At 51.5% G+C, this 17,360-nt stretch overlaps 9 protein-coding genes across 9 annotated transcripts; 3 read left to right on the plus strand and 6 right to left on the minus strand.

The window, feature by feature from the left end:
* Positions 1 to 775: 775 nt before the first annotated feature.
* On the minus strand, positions 776 to 2,719 carry AKAW2_60779A (allantoate permease family MFS transporter; the record flags this gene model as incomplete). The annotated part of the gene is made up of 8 exons (XM_041692942.1): positions 776 to 827; positions 880 to 1,060; positions 1,121 to 1,469; positions 1,530 to 1,949; positions 2,005 to 2,065; positions 2,121 to 2,265; positions 2,324 to 2,419; positions 2,470 to 2,719. The coding sequence occupies 8 exons, from the start codon at positions 2,717 to 2,719 to the stop codon at positions 776 to 778; spliced, it is 1,554 nt and encodes a 517-aa protein (XP_041546277.1).
* A 1,095-nt stretch (positions 2,720 to 3,814) lies between these two features.
* pyrG (orotidine-5'-phosphate decarboxylase pyrG) lies at positions 3,815 to 4,717 on the minus strand (the record flags this gene model as incomplete). The annotated part of the gene is made up of 2 exons (XM_041692943.1): positions 3,815 to 4,491; positions 4,561 to 4,717. 2 exons carry the CDS (start codon positions 4,715 to 4,717, stop codon positions 3,815 to 3,817), a joined length of 834 nt encoding a protein of 277 aa, XP_041546278.1.
* A 513-nt stretch (positions 4,718 to 5,230) lies between these two features.
* On the minus strand, positions 5,231 to 5,822 carry AKAW2_60781A (MAPEG family protein; the record flags this gene model as incomplete). Its single annotated transcript, XM_041692944.1, has 3 exons — positions 5,231 to 5,521; positions 5,581 to 5,716; positions 5,791 to 5,822. The coding sequence occupies 3 exons, from the start codon at positions 5,820 to 5,822 to the stop codon at positions 5,231 to 5,233; spliced, it is 459 nt and encodes a 152-aa protein (XP_041546279.1).
* A 427-nt stretch (positions 5,823 to 6,249) lies between these two features.
* On the minus strand, positions 6,250 to 7,945 carry AKAW2_60782A (putative diacylglycerol O-acyltransferase (DgaT); the record flags this gene model as incomplete). Its single annotated transcript, XM_041692946.1, has 4 exons — positions 6,250 to 6,449; positions 6,499 to 7,501; positions 7,562 to 7,602; positions 7,669 to 7,945. 4 exons carry the CDS (start codon positions 7,943 to 7,945, stop codon positions 6,250 to 6,252), a joined length of 1,521 nt encoding a protein of 506 aa, XP_041546280.1.
* A 680-nt stretch (positions 7,946 to 8,625) lies between these two features.
* On the plus strand, positions 8,626 to 10,674 carry PFS2 (WD40 repeat domain-containing protein; the record flags this gene model as incomplete). Its single annotated transcript, XM_041692947.1, has 4 exons — positions 8,626 to 8,719; positions 8,814 to 8,929; positions 9,003 to 9,203; positions 9,265 to 10,674. The coding sequence occupies 4 exons, from the start codon at positions 8,626 to 8,628 to the stop codon at positions 10,672 to 10,674; spliced, it is 1,821 nt and encodes a 606-aa protein (XP_041546281.1).
* Positions 10,675 to 10,924: 250 nt separating this feature from the next.
* On the minus strand, positions 10,925 to 11,392 carry AKAW2_60784A (uncharacterized protein; the record flags this gene model as incomplete). The annotated part of the gene is made up of 2 exons (XM_041692948.1): positions 10,925 to 11,045; positions 11,103 to 11,392. 2 exons carry the CDS (start codon positions 11,390 to 11,392, stop codon positions 10,925 to 10,927), a joined length of 411 nt encoding a protein of 136 aa, XP_041546282.1.
* Positions 11,393 to 12,314: 922 nt separating this feature from the next.
* pex8 (putative peroxisomal membrane protein Pex17) lies at positions 12,315 to 13,948 on the plus strand (the record flags this gene model as incomplete). Its single annotated transcript, XM_041692949.1, has 2 exons — positions 12,315 to 13,310; positions 13,364 to 13,948. 2 exons carry the CDS (start codon positions 12,315 to 12,317, stop codon positions 13,946 to 13,948), a joined length of 1,581 nt encoding a protein of 526 aa, XP_041546283.1.
* A 252-nt stretch (positions 13,949 to 14,200) lies between these two features.
* Positions 14,201 to 15,131, minus strand: AKAW2_60786A (protein-S-isoprenylcysteine carboxyl O-methyltransferase; the record flags this gene model as incomplete). Its single annotated transcript, XM_041692950.1, has 2 exons — positions 14,201 to 14,289; positions 14,363 to 15,131. The coding sequence occupies 2 exons, from the start codon at positions 15,129 to 15,131 to the stop codon at positions 14,201 to 14,203; spliced, it is 858 nt and encodes a 285-aa protein (XP_041546284.1).
* Positions 15,132 to 15,812: 681 nt separating this feature from the next.
* On the plus strand, positions 15,813 to 16,648 carry AKAW2_60787S (sugar O-acetyltransferase; the record flags this gene model as incomplete). The annotated part of the gene is made up of 3 exons (XM_041692951.1): positions 15,813 to 15,973; positions 16,089 to 16,485; positions 16,571 to 16,648. The coding sequence occupies 3 exons, from the start codon at positions 15,813 to 15,815 to the stop codon at positions 16,646 to 16,648; spliced, it is 636 nt and encodes a 211-aa protein (XP_041546285.1).
* Positions 16,649 to 17,360: the final 712 nt, after the last annotated feature.

The raw sequence follows: 17,360 nt of genomic DNA on the forward strand, positions 1-17,360 counted from the left end.
GCTAGCACCAGATAGATGGAATCGACTTCGGATCCTGGAAACAACTTTCAATATAAAACAGAGAAAAAGCCCATTGATTTCTGAGCGGAGCCAGCCGACAAAGTACGACGGTGACGATCGGAGGTCGCCTGACTCGTTGTCAGCAAGGGATAACATCATGGTTGTTTGCGAATGTCGTGGCATCGAAGCTATCGACGCTTCAGCTACTACTACTACTATTATCCCCGCATCGGCTCCAGAAATATCGCCGACAGGATGATATCTCCCCTCACAGTGCACTAACGACGAAATAACATCGATTTCATAACAAATCTCAGCAGAATGGATGGTGCGTCGACAGCGGAAAATCTTCTTAATGGTCATTCGATTTTTCGAATTGATCACGAAGTAAGTAGTTATGGCTTTGATTCCTCCAAGGTAGCGATCGGTGGTGGTGGGCCTGTGGTTTGGATGTTGACCCAATGCGCTGCATCCCCCGCAGTATCGCTTTGACTGATCGGATGAGTTACGGAAACCCTCTTTGTCCCCTCTACAATTGCATCGATGAAGTACTGGTGTGATTGGGATGGTAGGATTATTGACCTTAGTGGGAAGAAACGACATGAAACTTGGCAGGATATATGAACCACCGGTTATGTGACATATCTTCAAGATAGTATCATCATGGCTAATGTCAACTTGACTTTAAGAAATAGGTAATCATAGAAGAACATTGTGGTCATCAACTTTGGCATTATCAGGCACCAGGCCTTATAATAAAGGAATCTAGCTGTCCTCACAGCACATATACAAGTTCGTGGTTCTCCCAATCGGTAAGATCCATCCATCTGGTATATGGTTAGATAGAATTTCCACAATATCAGGAATGCATTGACTTACTCTTGGTTCTCCATTGGCGCGTAACCTGGACTTGCACGAATACGTGCCTTCTTCTCATTCTGTACACGGTACCACCACCAGATGAACGCGAGGATGAACAGGCAAACTCCCCAGCAGACAATAATGGTAATCTCTGCAGGAACATAGCGTGGTGCGTCTTGGGGACGGAAGACTTGGGGGCCTTGATTATATGTCCGTCAGTTGTGATGTTTCATCAATACGAACTGGGATAAAAGTATACCGATAATGTTTCCTGCACAGTATCCAATGAGGTAGATCGCCGCAACAGTCGTCTTCTTCGTGTAGCCAGCTACGTTAGACGAAATCATGGCGAGCAGTGCCACAAACGGCGTGGCGCTTGCCAGCGTCATGTAGTAGCCTATTAACCGACCGACATTATTCGTAAGAGGGAGTGCAACAACGAGTATCATGCCGATAATGGAAGCTATGAGACCGCCCGTGCTGCAAAGCAGCTGTTGGTTTGTATATTGCCCGAGAAAGCCGCTTCCAAGCAGGGAGATGACTTCGATGGCACCGCCGGGAACACCGTAGATAAGACTCTGTTCTTCCGTGTATCCGAAGCTAGTGATCTATGGCAGCCGGACTGGTCAGTACATGGCAGGTTGGAATAGGAGTAAGGGCAAACGAACCAATTGACTGAAGAAGTTCGTAATGCCGCCGTTCGGGATATCAGCGATGAGGGCATAGAAAAAAAAGGCCCATGTCATAGGGTCTAACAAAGCTTCCTTCACTTGGTGAATCTTGAAATGCTTGTTTCCGATTCCTTGCTGATTGACACGCACGCGCGCAAGGGCAAGGACACGGTCTTCCTTCTTGAGCCATCTAGCGTTGAGCTGATTGTCTGGAACGACCCAGAGGAAGATCAGTCCCAGACAAACAGTCAAAAGGCCAGTCACGAGGAAAATAATCTTCCATGGCTCAATGGAAGAGCCATGGCGGTCGGTTCCAACGGCAATACCATACGCAACCAAGCCACCAAAGATCTGACCCCATCCGTTGAAGCTGAACCAGATGTTGACTCGACTGCCTTGTTCTGCTTTGGTATACCACTATTATATGTAAGATAATTGAAGATTGGCTGAGCCGGAGGGTAGTGACACTCACCTGAGAGGTCAGCAAAGCAAATCCGGGGGTGACAGACGCTTCAAAGACACCGAGAAAGAATCTGTAGGATAGTGATCAGTAAGTGAAGTGAAACATGTTTTGAACAGGCCATTTACCGGATAGCAATGGCGCCAGAGAAGTTATTTACTGCGGCAAAGCAGCATAGGATCGCTCCCCAGATTATAATGCAAGCGGCAGAGTACTTTCCCAGTGGAAGTCTCTGGAGGAGCCGGTTGGTCGGGTATTCCCATGCCAGGTAGCCTTTATTGTGTCAGTCCAGTGTACCATGTATCATATTGGTAGAGTGTGTTGGACTAACCGAAATAGAACAGACTTCCAAGCCACTGGTAATTGTCGCCGACGAGGTTCAAGTCTGTCTTGATGCCCATAATACTAGCATAGGATAATGTTGTCTCTGCGAATCATTAGTATGAACTTTGGGAGGCTACCGCGGAATACACTAACTGTCTAAGAAATTCATTCCATAGACAAGACACATGATCGGCATGATGTGCCAATCAATTATCCGAAGTAACCTTTTGTTTGTCTCCTCATCGAGTGTGATAACTTCACCATGGAGGTCTTCAAAAACCGCCAGTGCCTCGTCTGCATCCTTCGCGTGCTCCGCAATTGTCGGGTCAATTTTCTCTGTTGTGCCAGTCTCCTCGTCCACCGTCATTGGTGGGGGAGACTTCTCAGTCTTCTCATCCGCCATGTTAAATCTGGCTCAGAAAGGAGGGTTAATTTGGTGGCCGCGGCAGCGGGGAAGAAGGGAGAGGTTGTTAGTAGTCGTCGGAGAATTTTCAATCTGGCGACAGCTGTCTCCTTTTAAGGGATGTCACTTCATTCCGAAAAACTCGTCATCCGACCCCCATCGGAAGCACAACGAGGCGAGTTTCTTTTATCAACTTGGCACAGGGGGTCTCACTCGCTACCTCGGTGATAAGCCGCTGGTCAATGTCATGTTATCTGGTATCAATCTGGGGTAACGGACGAGGAGCTTATCGATGGAACCAATGGATCCACGTCTCCCAACCGAAGGCCCACTTAGAGTGTCTTGGTCAGGGATGAGGGGAAGCACTGAGATGGCCCAGGAGTGTATTAGTTAGTAATGATGATGAGGGGAAGTTGGGAGGAGATCGCGAGAAGGTTGGGGCGACACCAGTTGGAGACCAATGAGGACCGGCATCGGGGTCTTATCCATTGGATGAAGTAGCCGAGAGCAAGCTCGAGCATCCAACTAAACTAGTAAAGTTTCACGGGAGGCGATAGGACAAGGATGGGAATGGAACGATGGAAGGATAGGAGCTGCATGGATCGGCCCTTATCACGCGACGGACATGGCGTCCAACGCCCGGATGTGACGTCTGGGGCCTCGGGCTGGGGTGACTGTCTGGGTAAGCTTTGCAACGATCAGGGAGGAAGCATTTCTAGAGGGCAAATTCTTTTAAGTCCGCCACATATTCTCGGAAGTATCGTACTTCAATTGCAGTAACTGGTTGGGATGCAGTTGAAGCCGAGTCAGCATTGCTTATCTGCGACAACAATTAAGCTTATCACCGCCCTTATCAGCCACCCGTCGCCATTTGCTCTACGCAAGAGTTACAGGATTAACTGCTTATCTGCATCAAATCGTCGTACCGCATTAATCCCGTGCCACACATAATAGCCTGCAGGATCAATACCGTTTTGACATCCGATGCCGCAGTCTGACTACCCGTGCTCGACATTAGTTTGTATGCGTATCGTTGCGGCAAGTTGCATTTCTATATCATTCATAATCAAAAAATTTCCCCCTCCTTTTATAGTATTAGTTTCCGCCGACACGGGCCAGGTACGCCTCCCAACCTTCCTTCTGGTACTGTTGCGCAGCCTGCACCGGGTCCGGCGCGGCGTAGATACCGCGACCCGCGATAATGAAGTCAGCACCCCGACCGATAGCCGATGCGGGCGTCTGGTACTGCTGACCGAGCTTATCTCCCTTGGACGAAATGTTCACACCAGTCGTGAAGACCACAAAGTCCTCCTCATCCGAAGGAGAGCTGACTTCCGACTGCACCTCACCCAACGAGCGGGTCGACACAAATCCCATGACGAAGTTCTTGTATTTCCGGGCATAATCAACCGAAGAAGTAGTGTACTGGCCGGTGGCCAAGGAACCCTTAGAGGTCATTTCCGCCAAGATCAACAGACCACGTTCGGGACCGTAGCCGAAGTCCGGTGCAGACGCCGTCTGAGCGAGAGCCTCGACGATACCCTCACCAGGTAGGATGCTGCAGTTGATGATGTGGGCCCATTCCGAGATGCGGAGGGTACCACGGTGGTATTGCTTCTGGACAGTGTTGCCGATGTCAATGAATTTGCGGTCCTCGAAGATGAGGAAGTTGTGCTTCTGCGCAAGAGCCTTGAGGCCCTCAATAGTCTCGTCGCTGAAGTCAGAGAGAATATCGATGTGGGTTTTGATCACGGCGATGTAGGGACCGAGACCTGCAGTCCGGTATCACCGTTAATAAGTTTGCATGCAGCATAAACAGGCAGAGTAGCGGGTCGGCCTACGGTCAGCAAGATCTAGTAGCTCCTTAGTGGTGGTAACGTCAGCCGAGACGGTCACATTGGTCTTCTTGGCCTCAGCAATTTCGAACAGCCTCTTGGCCAGAGCATTGGGGTGCTTGCTGGCACGGGCAGTGTAGGTCAATTGCGACTTGGAGGACATGGTGTCGGTGGAGGGGTTAATGCGGGGATGAAAGAGGCTTGTGCAATGAGAGTAGCTTGGAGTTTCGACTGATGGGCCCTAATTGGTAGATCCAGAGATGTGCAGATACTACCGAATAATTTAGCAGCGACTGGCCCTTATAATGAGGTGAAACAAATGACAACGTTCAATGTCGAGCAAAAAGAGGAAGCTCAGTAAAATCATCGCGAGCCCCTCCACGCACCAGCCACATCGGGGGTGGATTGCTCCGCCTCCGACCCGTGGGGTTCAGCCACACCTGCGAAAAGGCGGAGTTCCTTCCATTGAATGTGCCACACCCGAGGTTCATTGGAGAGCTCGTATTCCCTGCTGCACATGGGGAAATAGACCACGTCAATCAGAAAGCCATTGTCATTGCCGACCCTAGCAGTACGCAAAGTAAACGCGTTGAGTAGTAATATACAATAGTAGAGGTTATTACATATAGCTGGTATAGCCAACACCGCCAATCACACCCACGAAGTCAATCCAAACTTAAAAGTAGGAAATCAACTCCCTCGCGACTCCAAAAGAGGTCAATCCCCAAAGAGCTCCCTGCGCAAGCAAGTAGAAGCTGCCGTACAAACGACCGCGACCCCGCGGCTTGCCGGAGTACACGTATCCGTAAAGGAACAGTGAGCGACCGAGAACCCAGATGCTTCCAAGGCCAGTTGCCAACTGGGGGTACTTCAATCCAGCCACCAGGATGAAGAGCATAGTTTGGCTGGAGTTCTCAAGGAAGTTGGCATGAGCGCGCTGAGCGCAGTTGAACTGCTCAGCCTTGGGCTGCACGATTGGGAATGTATGTTAGCTCGAGGAATCTTGTTCGTCCGGGGTTGGCTTACGTTGGTCTTGCACTGCTCTACGGTCGCATAGCAGTGAGGGTAGGGGCAATCGGCGTGCTTACGGAGACGAGACACGACGGCGCCATGGACGAAGCTCAGGACGGGGATGGCGCCCAGAGCGACGGCAATGACGGAGCTGCAGGATGATTAGCATCAGGCTATATGGGACCTAGTGGCATTGTTTGTTGGGTTTGTAGAATTGGCACATACCCGTAGTTTTCAGGGACGGTCAGAGTAAGCATGGTGGGATATTAACTTGTAGTGTTTTCAATTTGAATCGGCTATGACTAGGCGGTATTAGGAAGTCTAGAAGAAGCCGAAAGTGATTCAGTTTATATAGTCGGCGATTGATGGGGCGCAAGAGCGGCCGGATGCGGATCCAGAGCATCCTTGGCGGAACCCTGAAGACCCGACTCCGACAGCGTTGCCATTCACACCCGAAGAAATAGTCAACCGCGAACAGAACACGTCCTATAATGGGCACTGCAGTAAGCAAGATGAATGAGACAGAAAAACCTAGAAGGTTCTGTTGTGAGGAGCGCCGATCGTACAGAATCATTGACTTTGCTTGCTTTGCTTTTCGACAAACAAAAAAAAGAAAAACAGGCTAAAGTTGATGGCATTTATTTACATCTATGGCAAACAGCGGACAAGTACGTGCCACTACGTTCACATTCGACTCACACTACCATACTTCGCTTGCCAGGCAAAGAAGTACAGCAATGCTCCCAAAGGCTGGCCGACAAGACAGAAACTAACCCAAAAAATGGAATTGCCTATCACCTTCCCAGTAGGGTCTTGGATCTTCTCCAATGGGGCGGTGATAATGATCAGCGGTAGTTGAAACATCATGCCCGCAAATGCCACACCTGGCTTGGTTAGTTTGGGCCGAAAACAAAGCGGGAGAATGATTCATACCGATAAAATTATGCGTGGGAATACCCACAAGAACCTCATGCAGGACAGCAGAGAGAGCGAAGACAACCGTGCTCGCCGCAAGAGGATGCCACCCACGACCAACAAGCGGCGAGTAGACATGTCGCTTCATGAAGAGGTATACAGGCCGGTTCCATGACCGCCAATACACTCCAAGACTGGAGCTATTCCACCAATCAGTGTAGAACTCACGGTCTCCGAACCGCATCACCTCAGCCAAAGCATTCAGCAGTGACTGGAAGAGCGCAAAGAACCCGGCCAGCCAGATGATAAGAGAGATTGTGGACAGTTTCATCACGCGCTCCAGAATAGATGCGATGTCCATGACGGCAATCTTGTCGATCGAATTGCGCAAGACGGGGGCCGCATACTGAGCAGATAGAAGCCAGATGAACACGGCTAGGCAGAAGAACTCAGACAGGCGCTTGGCCACGAACGACCACCGGATGTGTGACGATCTGGGGTATACTGGCTGATAAACTAGCGTAGGCGCCAACCAAAAGTAGACCAGGTTCCCCAGGGTGATATTGTTGGGGTATGGGCAAGCCGAATATATTTCCGGGAGGGCGGATTCGACAGAAGGGTTGAGCATGGCCTCGCGGAGGTCGCGATTGGTGAAGGCATACGAACAAATTTTGAACGACACAATAAGAGCTTGAAGCTCACAAAGGGTGCCAATACCTGGGTGGTGAACATAGAAATACACGACAAAGCTCGTAATTCCCAAACTCAGAAGGGTGTTCACGCAGTGGAAGAAAGCGGAGATCCACCATGTGTTTTTGAAGATGCGTTGTTCGCTCTCATTTGCCTCGGTCGACCCGTCCTTCTTCTTCTGGCCAAGAATATTCTTAGCCTGTCTTGCCGCGGCCAGCTCTATGAGATAAGAAACGTAGAGGTGGAATGGGACGAGCGCAAAGAGAGCGGAGCCGAGCACAACATCCTGCCTCCGATAATCGTGGCATCTGATGCAGATTAAGACACCATACTATCCGAAGAGGTCAGTTAGGCTTGCATTGATGAATGTTGATCCTCAGAAGTGGCTTACTTTCATAAAGTTCTCAATGATGAGTCGGAGGTTCATTGCGACTAGATCCGGAAACAAAGCATTAGCCAGAAGCGGACAGACGGGTAAGAAAGGATGGGCAAACCAACCCAACACTATGACCATAAGATTTCGGAAGCCCAGGAAACTCGCCGTGACGTTGGGTTCGCGACTGAGACTAGAATGCCGAATTTTCGAATGATAGGCTTCCACATGACGATATTTGCTTCTCCTTCTCCAGTTGGTCTTGGTGGCGCCATTCGTCCCTTTGGGAGGATGACCGTTGGAAGCTTTGCCGTTCATGGGCTCTTGCGGGGATGTGTGTATGTCAGTCCCAGTACTGACAGCAGTACTAGGGCTATGTGAGGCCTCCTGCGTAGGAGACATGTTGATTTTGTTGTGGGAAACGAGCCACTTTTGACAGTGGAGTAGTATCACAAGCCCGAAGTATAGGGAGACTTGTAGTTTAGCAGCTTGTCTGGCCTCGGTTCAAACCAATTGCGGGAAATAGCTTAGAACGCAGGACACAGAATCCCACCAGGGTGCGCTGTCCACGATGGACATGACAGAAAACTGGACAAGTTTTAGAGGGGAGAGGGGGAAAAGGAGGGATAAGGTAGTTTTTAAATACTAATAATGGCCACAGGGAACAGCAGCGGGGGTTGCAGGGGAAGAACGCATAATTGCGGCGTCGCAACCGCCTGGCCTCAGGCCGATCCAGGCCGTTGCGGGCCTAAAATTCATGGCAGCGCAGCGGCTGGCTTTGTTGCGGCCAATGACGGTCGCGCAGCCAAGGGCGGTTGCTCTTCATTCGACGCTCCGACACCCAACGCCATCACCAAAGCGACAATCAAACCAAGCGCTGCTCCTGCTCCTGCTGCATGCACGACATGGTCGATTGGCTCTAGCTGGGGATCTTACCACCAGGTTGAGCATCGGCTAGCTGTCATTGCTTTCTCCCGTTTGCCTCCCCTGTCATGCTAGCGACTGTCTCTCCGCTTCCTCCGTCATCCTTTCTTTCTTACTTGTAAACCTACTACCTGCGTTCGGCAGTGCGCTTTGTCGCAATGGCTTTTTACGACGACCCTGGGAATGATGCCCAGCCATTCGGGAGGCCTCCGAAATCCTACGAAGGGGGAATTGCTGGGCCGCGACGACCGAGTACGTGTTATACGATCCTTTGTCCCGATGCGTTCACATTTGTTTACCCCTCTCCCTTCGTTTTTCGTTTGGCGAAGTTAACCGTCAATTGTAGGACTCGTGACGGACTATGGGTCATCGATGGTACAATGGATACGCACACGGAAACCTCGCTATAAGGGTGGTCATCAGATTGAGGTGGAAAGGCCTAGTGCAAGCTATGTTGTGGATGTAAGTGCGACAGACGCCCGCGCACATTCTGATACAAGTCCTCAACTGACACGAGCGGAATTTCCTTTGTTAGATGCTCCCACCTCTTGCCCGAGTTCATTCTCCAGCGGACACTATCCCGGTGCGGCATTTACATCAGTCAATCGGAAAATCGAAGAAACCGATCACTGTCGTACGATGGACACCGGAAGGAAGGCGCCTGCTGACGGGAGGCCATACGGGCGAGTTCATGCTCTGGAATGGAACTGCCTTCAACTTCGAAACAGTCATGGATGTGCGTGTTGTTTGATTGCGATTATCTGCTGGCCGACGATTTGTTGCTGATGGTTGAATAGGCACATTACGACCAGCTGCAAGCTGGTGTCACCTCCTTAGCTTGGTCTCACAGTCATGACTGGTTGATATCCGGAGGACAGAAGGGTGACGTGAAGTATTGGCGACCTAACTTCAACAACGTTGAGACGATCGATGACGCACATCACGATGCTGTTCGCGATTTAGCTTGGTCACCCAGTGATACTAAATTCCTCTCCGCATCCGACGACACAACACTGAAGATTTTCGATTTCACTGCGAGAACTTGCGATACCGTTCTTACCGGTCACAATTGGGATGTTAAATCCTGCGACTGGCATCCCACCAAAGGTTTGCTTGTGTCTGGGTCCAAAGACCACCAAGTCAAGTTCTGGGATCCGCGCACAGCAAGATGCTTAACAACGCTTCATAGCCACAAGAATACTGTCACAGCGACGAGGTTCTCCCGCGTAAACAATAACCTTCTAGCTACATCGTCTCGGGATCAAACGGCGAGAGTCTTCGACTTGCGCATGATGCGAGATATTTGTATCCTCCGAGGCCATGAGAAGCCCGTCTCCTCTCTTACATGGCACCCGATCCACAGCTCTCTCATATCTACTGGTAGTGAGGATGGATCTCTATATCACTATTTACTTGATGAACCTAATTTGCCCTCCGGGCAGATCCCTACAATTGCGCCATATGACAGCAACGACCCGGCTAACACGCCGGCGCAGGTGATATACCCTGCCCACAAGGTACAATATGCGCATGGTGCCACCATCTGGTCCCTCGATTGGCATCCTCTTGGTCACATTCTTGCATCCGGATCTAAAGATAATTTCACACGGTTCTGGTCCCGTGCCAGACCCGGGGAGACTAGTTACATGAAGGACAGGTTCCATATCGGAGAAGAAGCGGCGGAAGCTCAGGGTACATGGAGCAGGGGCTTCGGACGGCGGCAGATGCGTGAAGAGGAGGAACAAGAACTTCAAGATGAGGCGGAGAGCTTGGTCGACCAGAAGAAACCGGCCGGTATATCGTCTCTTCCTGGAATTCAATTCGCACCACCTGGCGCCGCACCACAGCCAGACGGGATGGGTTCGATACTGCCCGGGATTGGGGCTCCCCAGCCCCCGCCCCAGCCGGGGTTTTCCAATTCTATGCCACAGATGGATCCTGGGCGTTTAGCAGCTCTTTTGTCGAGCCAACCGCCCCCTCAGCCGAACAACTTCCCTCCTACGACTGGATTGCCAGGGTTTCCCATGCACCCTGCTATGTCGGGGACACCTCCGGTGAACGTTGACTTGGCGGAACTGCAGAAGCAGCTTCTTTCCCAAGGAATATCGCTGCCCCAGAACTTCCCGCCGCCAAACTTTCCTGGCATGCCCGGGGGACTTCCCGGCCTGCAAGGGAGCAGTACGCCCGATCACGGATATGGAAGATGATTCCAGCTGCGGCATCTAGTGCTCAAAAACTCGGTTGGCCCGTATAGATGGCGCATTGCCAGGTCGCTCGGTTGCTGGCGTGGCCTCAATAACTTTCAGCGAACATAATGTATGTATTATAGTTGGTTTCGACGAGGATCTGCGCTCTCGACCATAATAAGACGATCATGCTGTCCGTGGGTACCTGTTATCGACACCGCAGGTAAGGGAAAATAAGATGTGGCCATGAAGGCATCCCGATTCGTCTTCGTCATAGTCCTCCTGGGATAGGGAAACTAGATAGAATGAGGACCAACACATTGATACCACCCCACAAAAGGGGGATCCAGGTCGACATTCTGAAATTACCCGCTTCATAAACTGCACCTAAACTATCAAATAGTCAGATCACTGCGAGTAGTATAGAACGTAGCATCAAGAGGACTCACACGAGGCCAATTATGCTCCCCGCTAAAAGCGCCTCCAATCCACCTATGACCATGTATACTAAGGGAACCGCAAGACATGCTTTCCAGCTTCTGCATTGCATGGCCACAGCCCATGCCGCGACCAGCAGATGGCTTGCGCCATAGAAGATCAAGGTCCAGTACAGAGTAAAACGCCAAATGTCCTTGTTGTAGTAGAGGTAGTATGCACCCGTACTCTTCGTTGGGAAGAGCTCATAGAGGGACGGAAAAGGAGGCGTTTGATAGTTGATCGGAACCCGGTTGTCGGCCATTGGAATGCAAAAAGGCTACCTGGCCTGCCACAGGGACTAATTAAGAGTCATAAGATGAGCACGACCTGGTAAATCGGCCGACAGCCACTGATGCGGACATATACCACGGAGGCCAGAAAGGGTCGCGAAGCAGATAAGATCCGCTCGGAACGGAGGAGCTCGTGGTTTGCACTGTTTGCTCCCGGCACGACGAACCTCGGCAGGTGATCTGGGGTTCTCCGCGGCAACTGGAAGCAGCTGGTTTCCGTTATCTCCCCATACCTCTCTGTCAGTCTCACTTGGGTTGTGTCTAATGTCCACTTTACTGGTTGAACCATTGACGCCCCTTTGACATCATGGCGACTGAACGCTCTTTGGGTGCTCTTCTGAGATCGCTTCAATTCTCATCTGACCTTCAGGATGTCTTCACGTATGATAGCCTCCCCCTCTCCGCACCTCGGCTGCGCGGACGCAACTGACCGACTTCGCTAGTTTGCTTCCCACGGCGACCAGCCTTTTGACCGTCCTTGGAAACCCTCTGAATATTACTCTGCTCGCGTCACAGCTGCTAGCAACTCCAGCCATTTGGGACCGTCCTGTCGATCTTCTCACGTGTCGCAAGATCCTCAGCATATTTAACACAGCCGCCATCGCGATAGTACAAAGCGAAGCTTCGGACGATTCGAGAACGCCCTACACAAATGCCAGAAAGATCGAACGTGAGGACTGGGTCAAAGCTGTCATCAATGGAGCGGATGAAAAGTCGCCGCGATGGAGACACACAATCTTGATTGGGGGGCTACTGCTGGGTTTCGAGGGACAGAACAGACAGGGGTTGCCGTGGCACGTTCGGCGGAAGCTGGAGAGAGCGCTTGTGACGGCTTCACAGCTTGCGCTTGAGGAGCTGGATCCCCGGAATGAGGTTGACGGTCGTTGTGTCACGATGGTCCTCAACTACACCTTTGAACTGCTGTCGGACTCGGAAAGGAGCAGGCTTGACTTCGACGTCTTGCTACCTGTCATGGTCAACGCGACCTATGCATCACCCGAAGGCCTGGAGGGAGGATACTTCCTGGGCACTGTGGACAAGGATATTGTGGAAGCTCCTGGCAAGCAATTCCAGTGGTTGGCGCAGTCTGACACGTTTGCTCGTGTGACAGCTATCTCGTCTAGTCCCCTCGTGTCTGCCCTAGGACCGCTCTCCCGGCTCATGGCACATGCAGCAGAGAACGCAAAAGATTCTGGTCTGGTTGCGCAAACCTTGGACCACACCACGGACTTTGTGCGTACGCTCATGGTGCAGTGGCGGTTGAACAAGTTGTCGGAGGTCGACAAGTCCGAGGAGGCGGAGTTCCTCGACGCTGAGTCCTTGAGGACCACCATCCCGGGACTTTGGAGACTGCTCCGTAATTGCCTGTATTCTATTGTCATTGTTCTCCGGGCTGTTCTGGGAAGAGTGATCAATGACCCTGTGCTGGCTGCTCACCGCAGTGCTCCGTTCATATCCATGCAGGTGCTTCACATACTGCGAAATCTCTACTTCATATCATCCCGCATGGGCCAGAACGCTTCTTCGCAGCACATGTTTGTCACCTTGACAGCTGTGGATATTCTATCACACTACCCTGATCTGGCCGAGAACTTCCTGAGAAGCATCAAACCCAGTGAGCTCGGCCAGATCCCCGACCATCCTATTGAGCGGTGTCTGGACCTGTTCTTCCTCAACACGTCGGAACTCTTCACTCCCTTACTATCTCCTGCATGCAGCGAAGAGCTTCTCGTTGCAGCAGCCGTTCCCTACCTCCCAGCCGGCGGAAATAACCATCTCCTGGAGATCTTCGAAGCCGCCCACAGCACGGTCCTAGCCGTGTTTGCCATCCCGAACAACGCCGCCGTAGCAGCCAAGCATCTCCCATTCTACATCGACAACCTATTTGCTGTAAGCTACCTTCACATTACCTCTATATTCCTCAAACTAATAATCCATTGCAGGTATTCCCCGAAAACCTCTCCGCGCGACAGTTCCGTCTAGCCTTCAAGACCGTCATCCAAGTCACAGCACCGCCCTCCCCAATCGCCAACACGCAACGCCTCCTCCCATCAATCCTCCTCGAAGTCCTCTACGACCGAGCCCTCCACGCATCCGACCAACTCCTCCCCCAACCATCGTCAACTCAAGTGGAGGGTCCCGATCTCGGCAAATCCCCGCCCGTGTCGGAACAAGCAGCGCTGACCCTCGCGCTCATCGACAGTCTCTGTTTCCTCCGCGTGGAAGACCTCGAGGAATGGCTTCCTCTCACAGCGCAATTACTTAACAGCATCAAGACACCAGATATGCATAAGCAATGCGTGGAACGGTTCTGGGAGGCGCTGAGTAGCGGCGAGATGGATGTCGAACGGGCGCATTTCTGTGTCACATGGTGGAGTACGCGTGGTGGCAGGGAGCTTGTTCTGTATGGGGATGAATTCGGGGCCGATGCGGAGCATAGGCAGGATGAAGCTGAGGGGCAGGGGCAGGGACAGGGGGCGTATATGAGTGGTGCTCTTGGGGCGGTGGCGAGGGAGAGTAAGCTTTAACTTCTTCCCTTGTTGTATATGGGGTTGTATATAAGGGTGTGATTTTACACAGCATGGGGTCACGATAGCCACGGCGTTCATGGAGCATTGATACCTTTTGCTATTTAGCGATGAAATCCACTTTTCTTTTTTATTCCTTATATATTACCATCCAAATCAAAATCATACAATCCCCCCCATCTTTACCAACTCCACCCAGAAGAATATTATATGTATAGTCTGAAAGATACTACCAATATAAAGCACCACCAATCAATGAATCCCCGGAATCCCCACCCAACTCCTCTTCCTATACCTTTCATACTCCTCCCCGAAGAACGCAACCAAGAACTTCTCCTCCCCTATCAAGAACCACCGTTAGCACACACCCACAAGCCATAAAAACAGGAAAAGGGGAGGAGGGATCAAACTTACTCCAAATCCTCCCACTGAAAAACCTCCACAAAACAACCGCATACGCCAAAAAGCACACCCCATTCCCAAGAACCAACTGGGTCCCCAACCCCCACCAAAAGAAGCCAAAGTAACTCGGATGTCTGAGGACAGAATACACGCCCCCCGTGACAAGCACATGTCCCTCCCGACGGGTAACCTGCACCGTATGATTGAAGTTACTGCCGGCTTGCGCCATGGCCACGCTGCGGATCGTCTGGCCCAACACCATCAGGAACAGGCCAACGGCTACTTGGTAGGTTGTGAGCGAGGGGGGGAGGTATAGCGGCACCGGACGGGCGGTGAAGTAGGTGTGCGTGAGGAGACATTCGAGGATGGCGGAGCCGTGGGCGATGTGGTAGGTCCAGCCGTTGGAGGTGAGGAGGTAGGCGGAGACGGTGGCGAAGTGGGTGTTGTATGCGGCTGTGGTGTAGTATTCGAGGAAGTGGAAGAGGGAGAGCGAGGAGAGGAAGAAGGGGATGCGCCAGAGGGGGGTGTATAGGGGGTCGCCGTAGAGGAGGGGGAGGAGGGTTAGCGTGCTGGTTAGGCCGAGGAGGATGCCCAGAAGGTAGGCGTGGAGGGAGATGCTGGAGAGGGATTTTGGGCCGTGCGGGAGGATGGAGGTGTCTGTTGTCGTTGTCGTTGTTGTGTGGTTGTTGGTGGTGGGTGGTGGTGGTGGTCGGTATGGGCGGAATGGTGGTGATGGGGATCGGGAGGGAGAGGGGGAGGGGGAGGGAGGGGAGTGGGACATTGTTGGTGCTGGTGTTGTGGTAGTTGTTGGTAGGTGTAGTGGAGGCTGATATTTCTGGTGTTGTCAAGGGATTGTCATGCTGAAGAGGGCGTTGGATGGTGTTTATATGGAGTTGTTGAACAATCGCGGGAGTTTTTGGAGAACAATATTAATTGCGATCCAATGCGGAGGAGCTCCGGCGGATGGGCTTCTGATTGGTGGGTTGTGGGTACTTTGTACTTGTGGTAATGTGATGGGTCGCTGCGCGCGAGGAAAAGTTGACTTATTCTAGAGGAGATAGTTGATGTGTCTTATGAAGTTTGTATGGGGAAAGTTGATAGATGATAGACTGGAGAGATTGTCATCTGGATTGGAGGGATTGTTTGTTATACTAGGTATTAGAGAGTTGTGCTTTTGCAGAGTGACAATTATAGCTAGCGATGCGGAGAGTAACTTGAGTTATTTCCAGACAGCTTGCAGTCATAACCACTATATGTATTATATCAAGTGCTTTGTATATATTAATGGCTATATATTTCCCATCCATGCTAGGCAAGTGTAATCAGAATAGTAGGAGTCTACTAAGATTCCTCATCCACTTGACGGCCCGCAGTGCTGTGCTCGGACTAAACTCCGGATTCACCCCGCCTTGATAACGCAACAAAGGAATCTCTCTCCGGCTGTCCCATTCGAAATACAACCATGGATCTGCAAGAGAATCGAGAACGCATGCGCCGCGGCGAGCTGTATCATGCGTTCGTCTCCGATCTCACAGCGGATCGAGCGCGTTGCGCCAGTGCCTGTCGCCGTTTCAACAATGCGGGCGACGTGTCCCGTCGACGGTCCCTGGAGTTGTGGAAGGAGTAAGTGAACACAATCAGATCGATGTCCCCACGCCGGAATACAACCACGGCAGGCTCCACGCGGATGGAACAGTCTTCCACGGCATGGCGGATACAACCGGGCTGACAGGAACAGCATTGTGGGTGATACCACCCCTCTCCCGCCTGCCAGTCAGGATCCCGCCGAGGATGACAAGCTCTTAGAGAAGCATCCTTGGATCGAGCCTCCCATTCGCATGGACTACGGGTACAACGTGAAAGTGGGAGAAGGCGCTTTCATCAATTTTGACTGTGTCATTATCGACACCTGCTTGGTGACGATTGGGGCGCGCACCTTGTTGGGTCCCAAGGTTAGTCTTTATAGCGGCACGCACCCTCTTGATCCAGCCGTGCGCAACGGAACGGAAGGTCCAGAGTCGGGGAAAGAAATCCATATTGGTGAGGATTGCTGGCTCGCAGGGAATGTGACTGTGTTGCCGGGAGTGACGATCGGAAAAGGCGCGGTTATTGGAGCTGGAAGTGTGGTGACCAAGGTACGTTCGAGACTGCTTACCATTCCTGGGATCTTGTGTGAGGGTCAAAAATGGTCTTTGCTGATAAGTATGGTTGCCATGTTAGGATGTTCCTGCGTTTCATCTGGCTGTGGGAAACCCAGCGAGAGTGATTCGCAAGATTGAAACCTCGATGAAGGAGTAACTGGATCATGGTATTTGTTTGATGCTCTCGCAGTGATTCATCTGAATAGAGGTTCATGTGTCGGTGGCAGTTAATTGTGTGCTTAAACACTGAGGTTACCCAATGATTGTATATAATTAGATATATCATAAAAAGGAATCTGCCGACTCGGTACAAGTCACACAAGCATTCTTCTCTGGTTCCCCGACGCACAGGGTTGGGGGGTGGTCAATTCACCATGATCGACAGCGCAGTGGGGACGAAAAACAAGACCCTGGACACCAGCAGAATGGGGGATGACACTTGACAACGGTGCGCGAGTCGGAACGCACTAATTGTCAATAACGGGTTGGTTTGCTGGGCGTGATGGGAGATAACCCCACGCTAGGAAATGAGCTGGAAAGCTTCAAGTGGAGATGGGGGCAAATAAGCTCCAGGGCACGAGAGGGGCTCTAGCTGGGTTTGGAGTAGGGCAGATGGAGGCAGATGGAGGTTGGCTCGCCTAAGCGGCGGGGAGGAATGCGATCATGATGTGCCCCTGCAGCTTCCCCTGCCTATCCTAAGTACAGCTGGCAGCCAGGTAAAAGCTACTACTAACTAACTATACAGGTACCTCGTTGGGTACTTCTGGACTAACTACTAAGCAAGTACTATCTTCCGCTGTAAGCTGAGATGACATACAATGCATACATTCAAGCCATACCACCCAACTGGATCCCCCGAATATTTCCTC

This window comes from Aspergillus luchuensis, chromosome 6 (assembly GCF_016861625.1).
Source record: "Aspergillus luchuensis IFO 4308 DNA, chromosome 6, nearly complete sequence".
Taxonomy (NCBI): domain Eukaryota; kingdom Fungi; phylum Ascomycota; class Eurotiomycetes; order Eurotiales; family Aspergillaceae; genus Aspergillus; species Aspergillus luchuensis.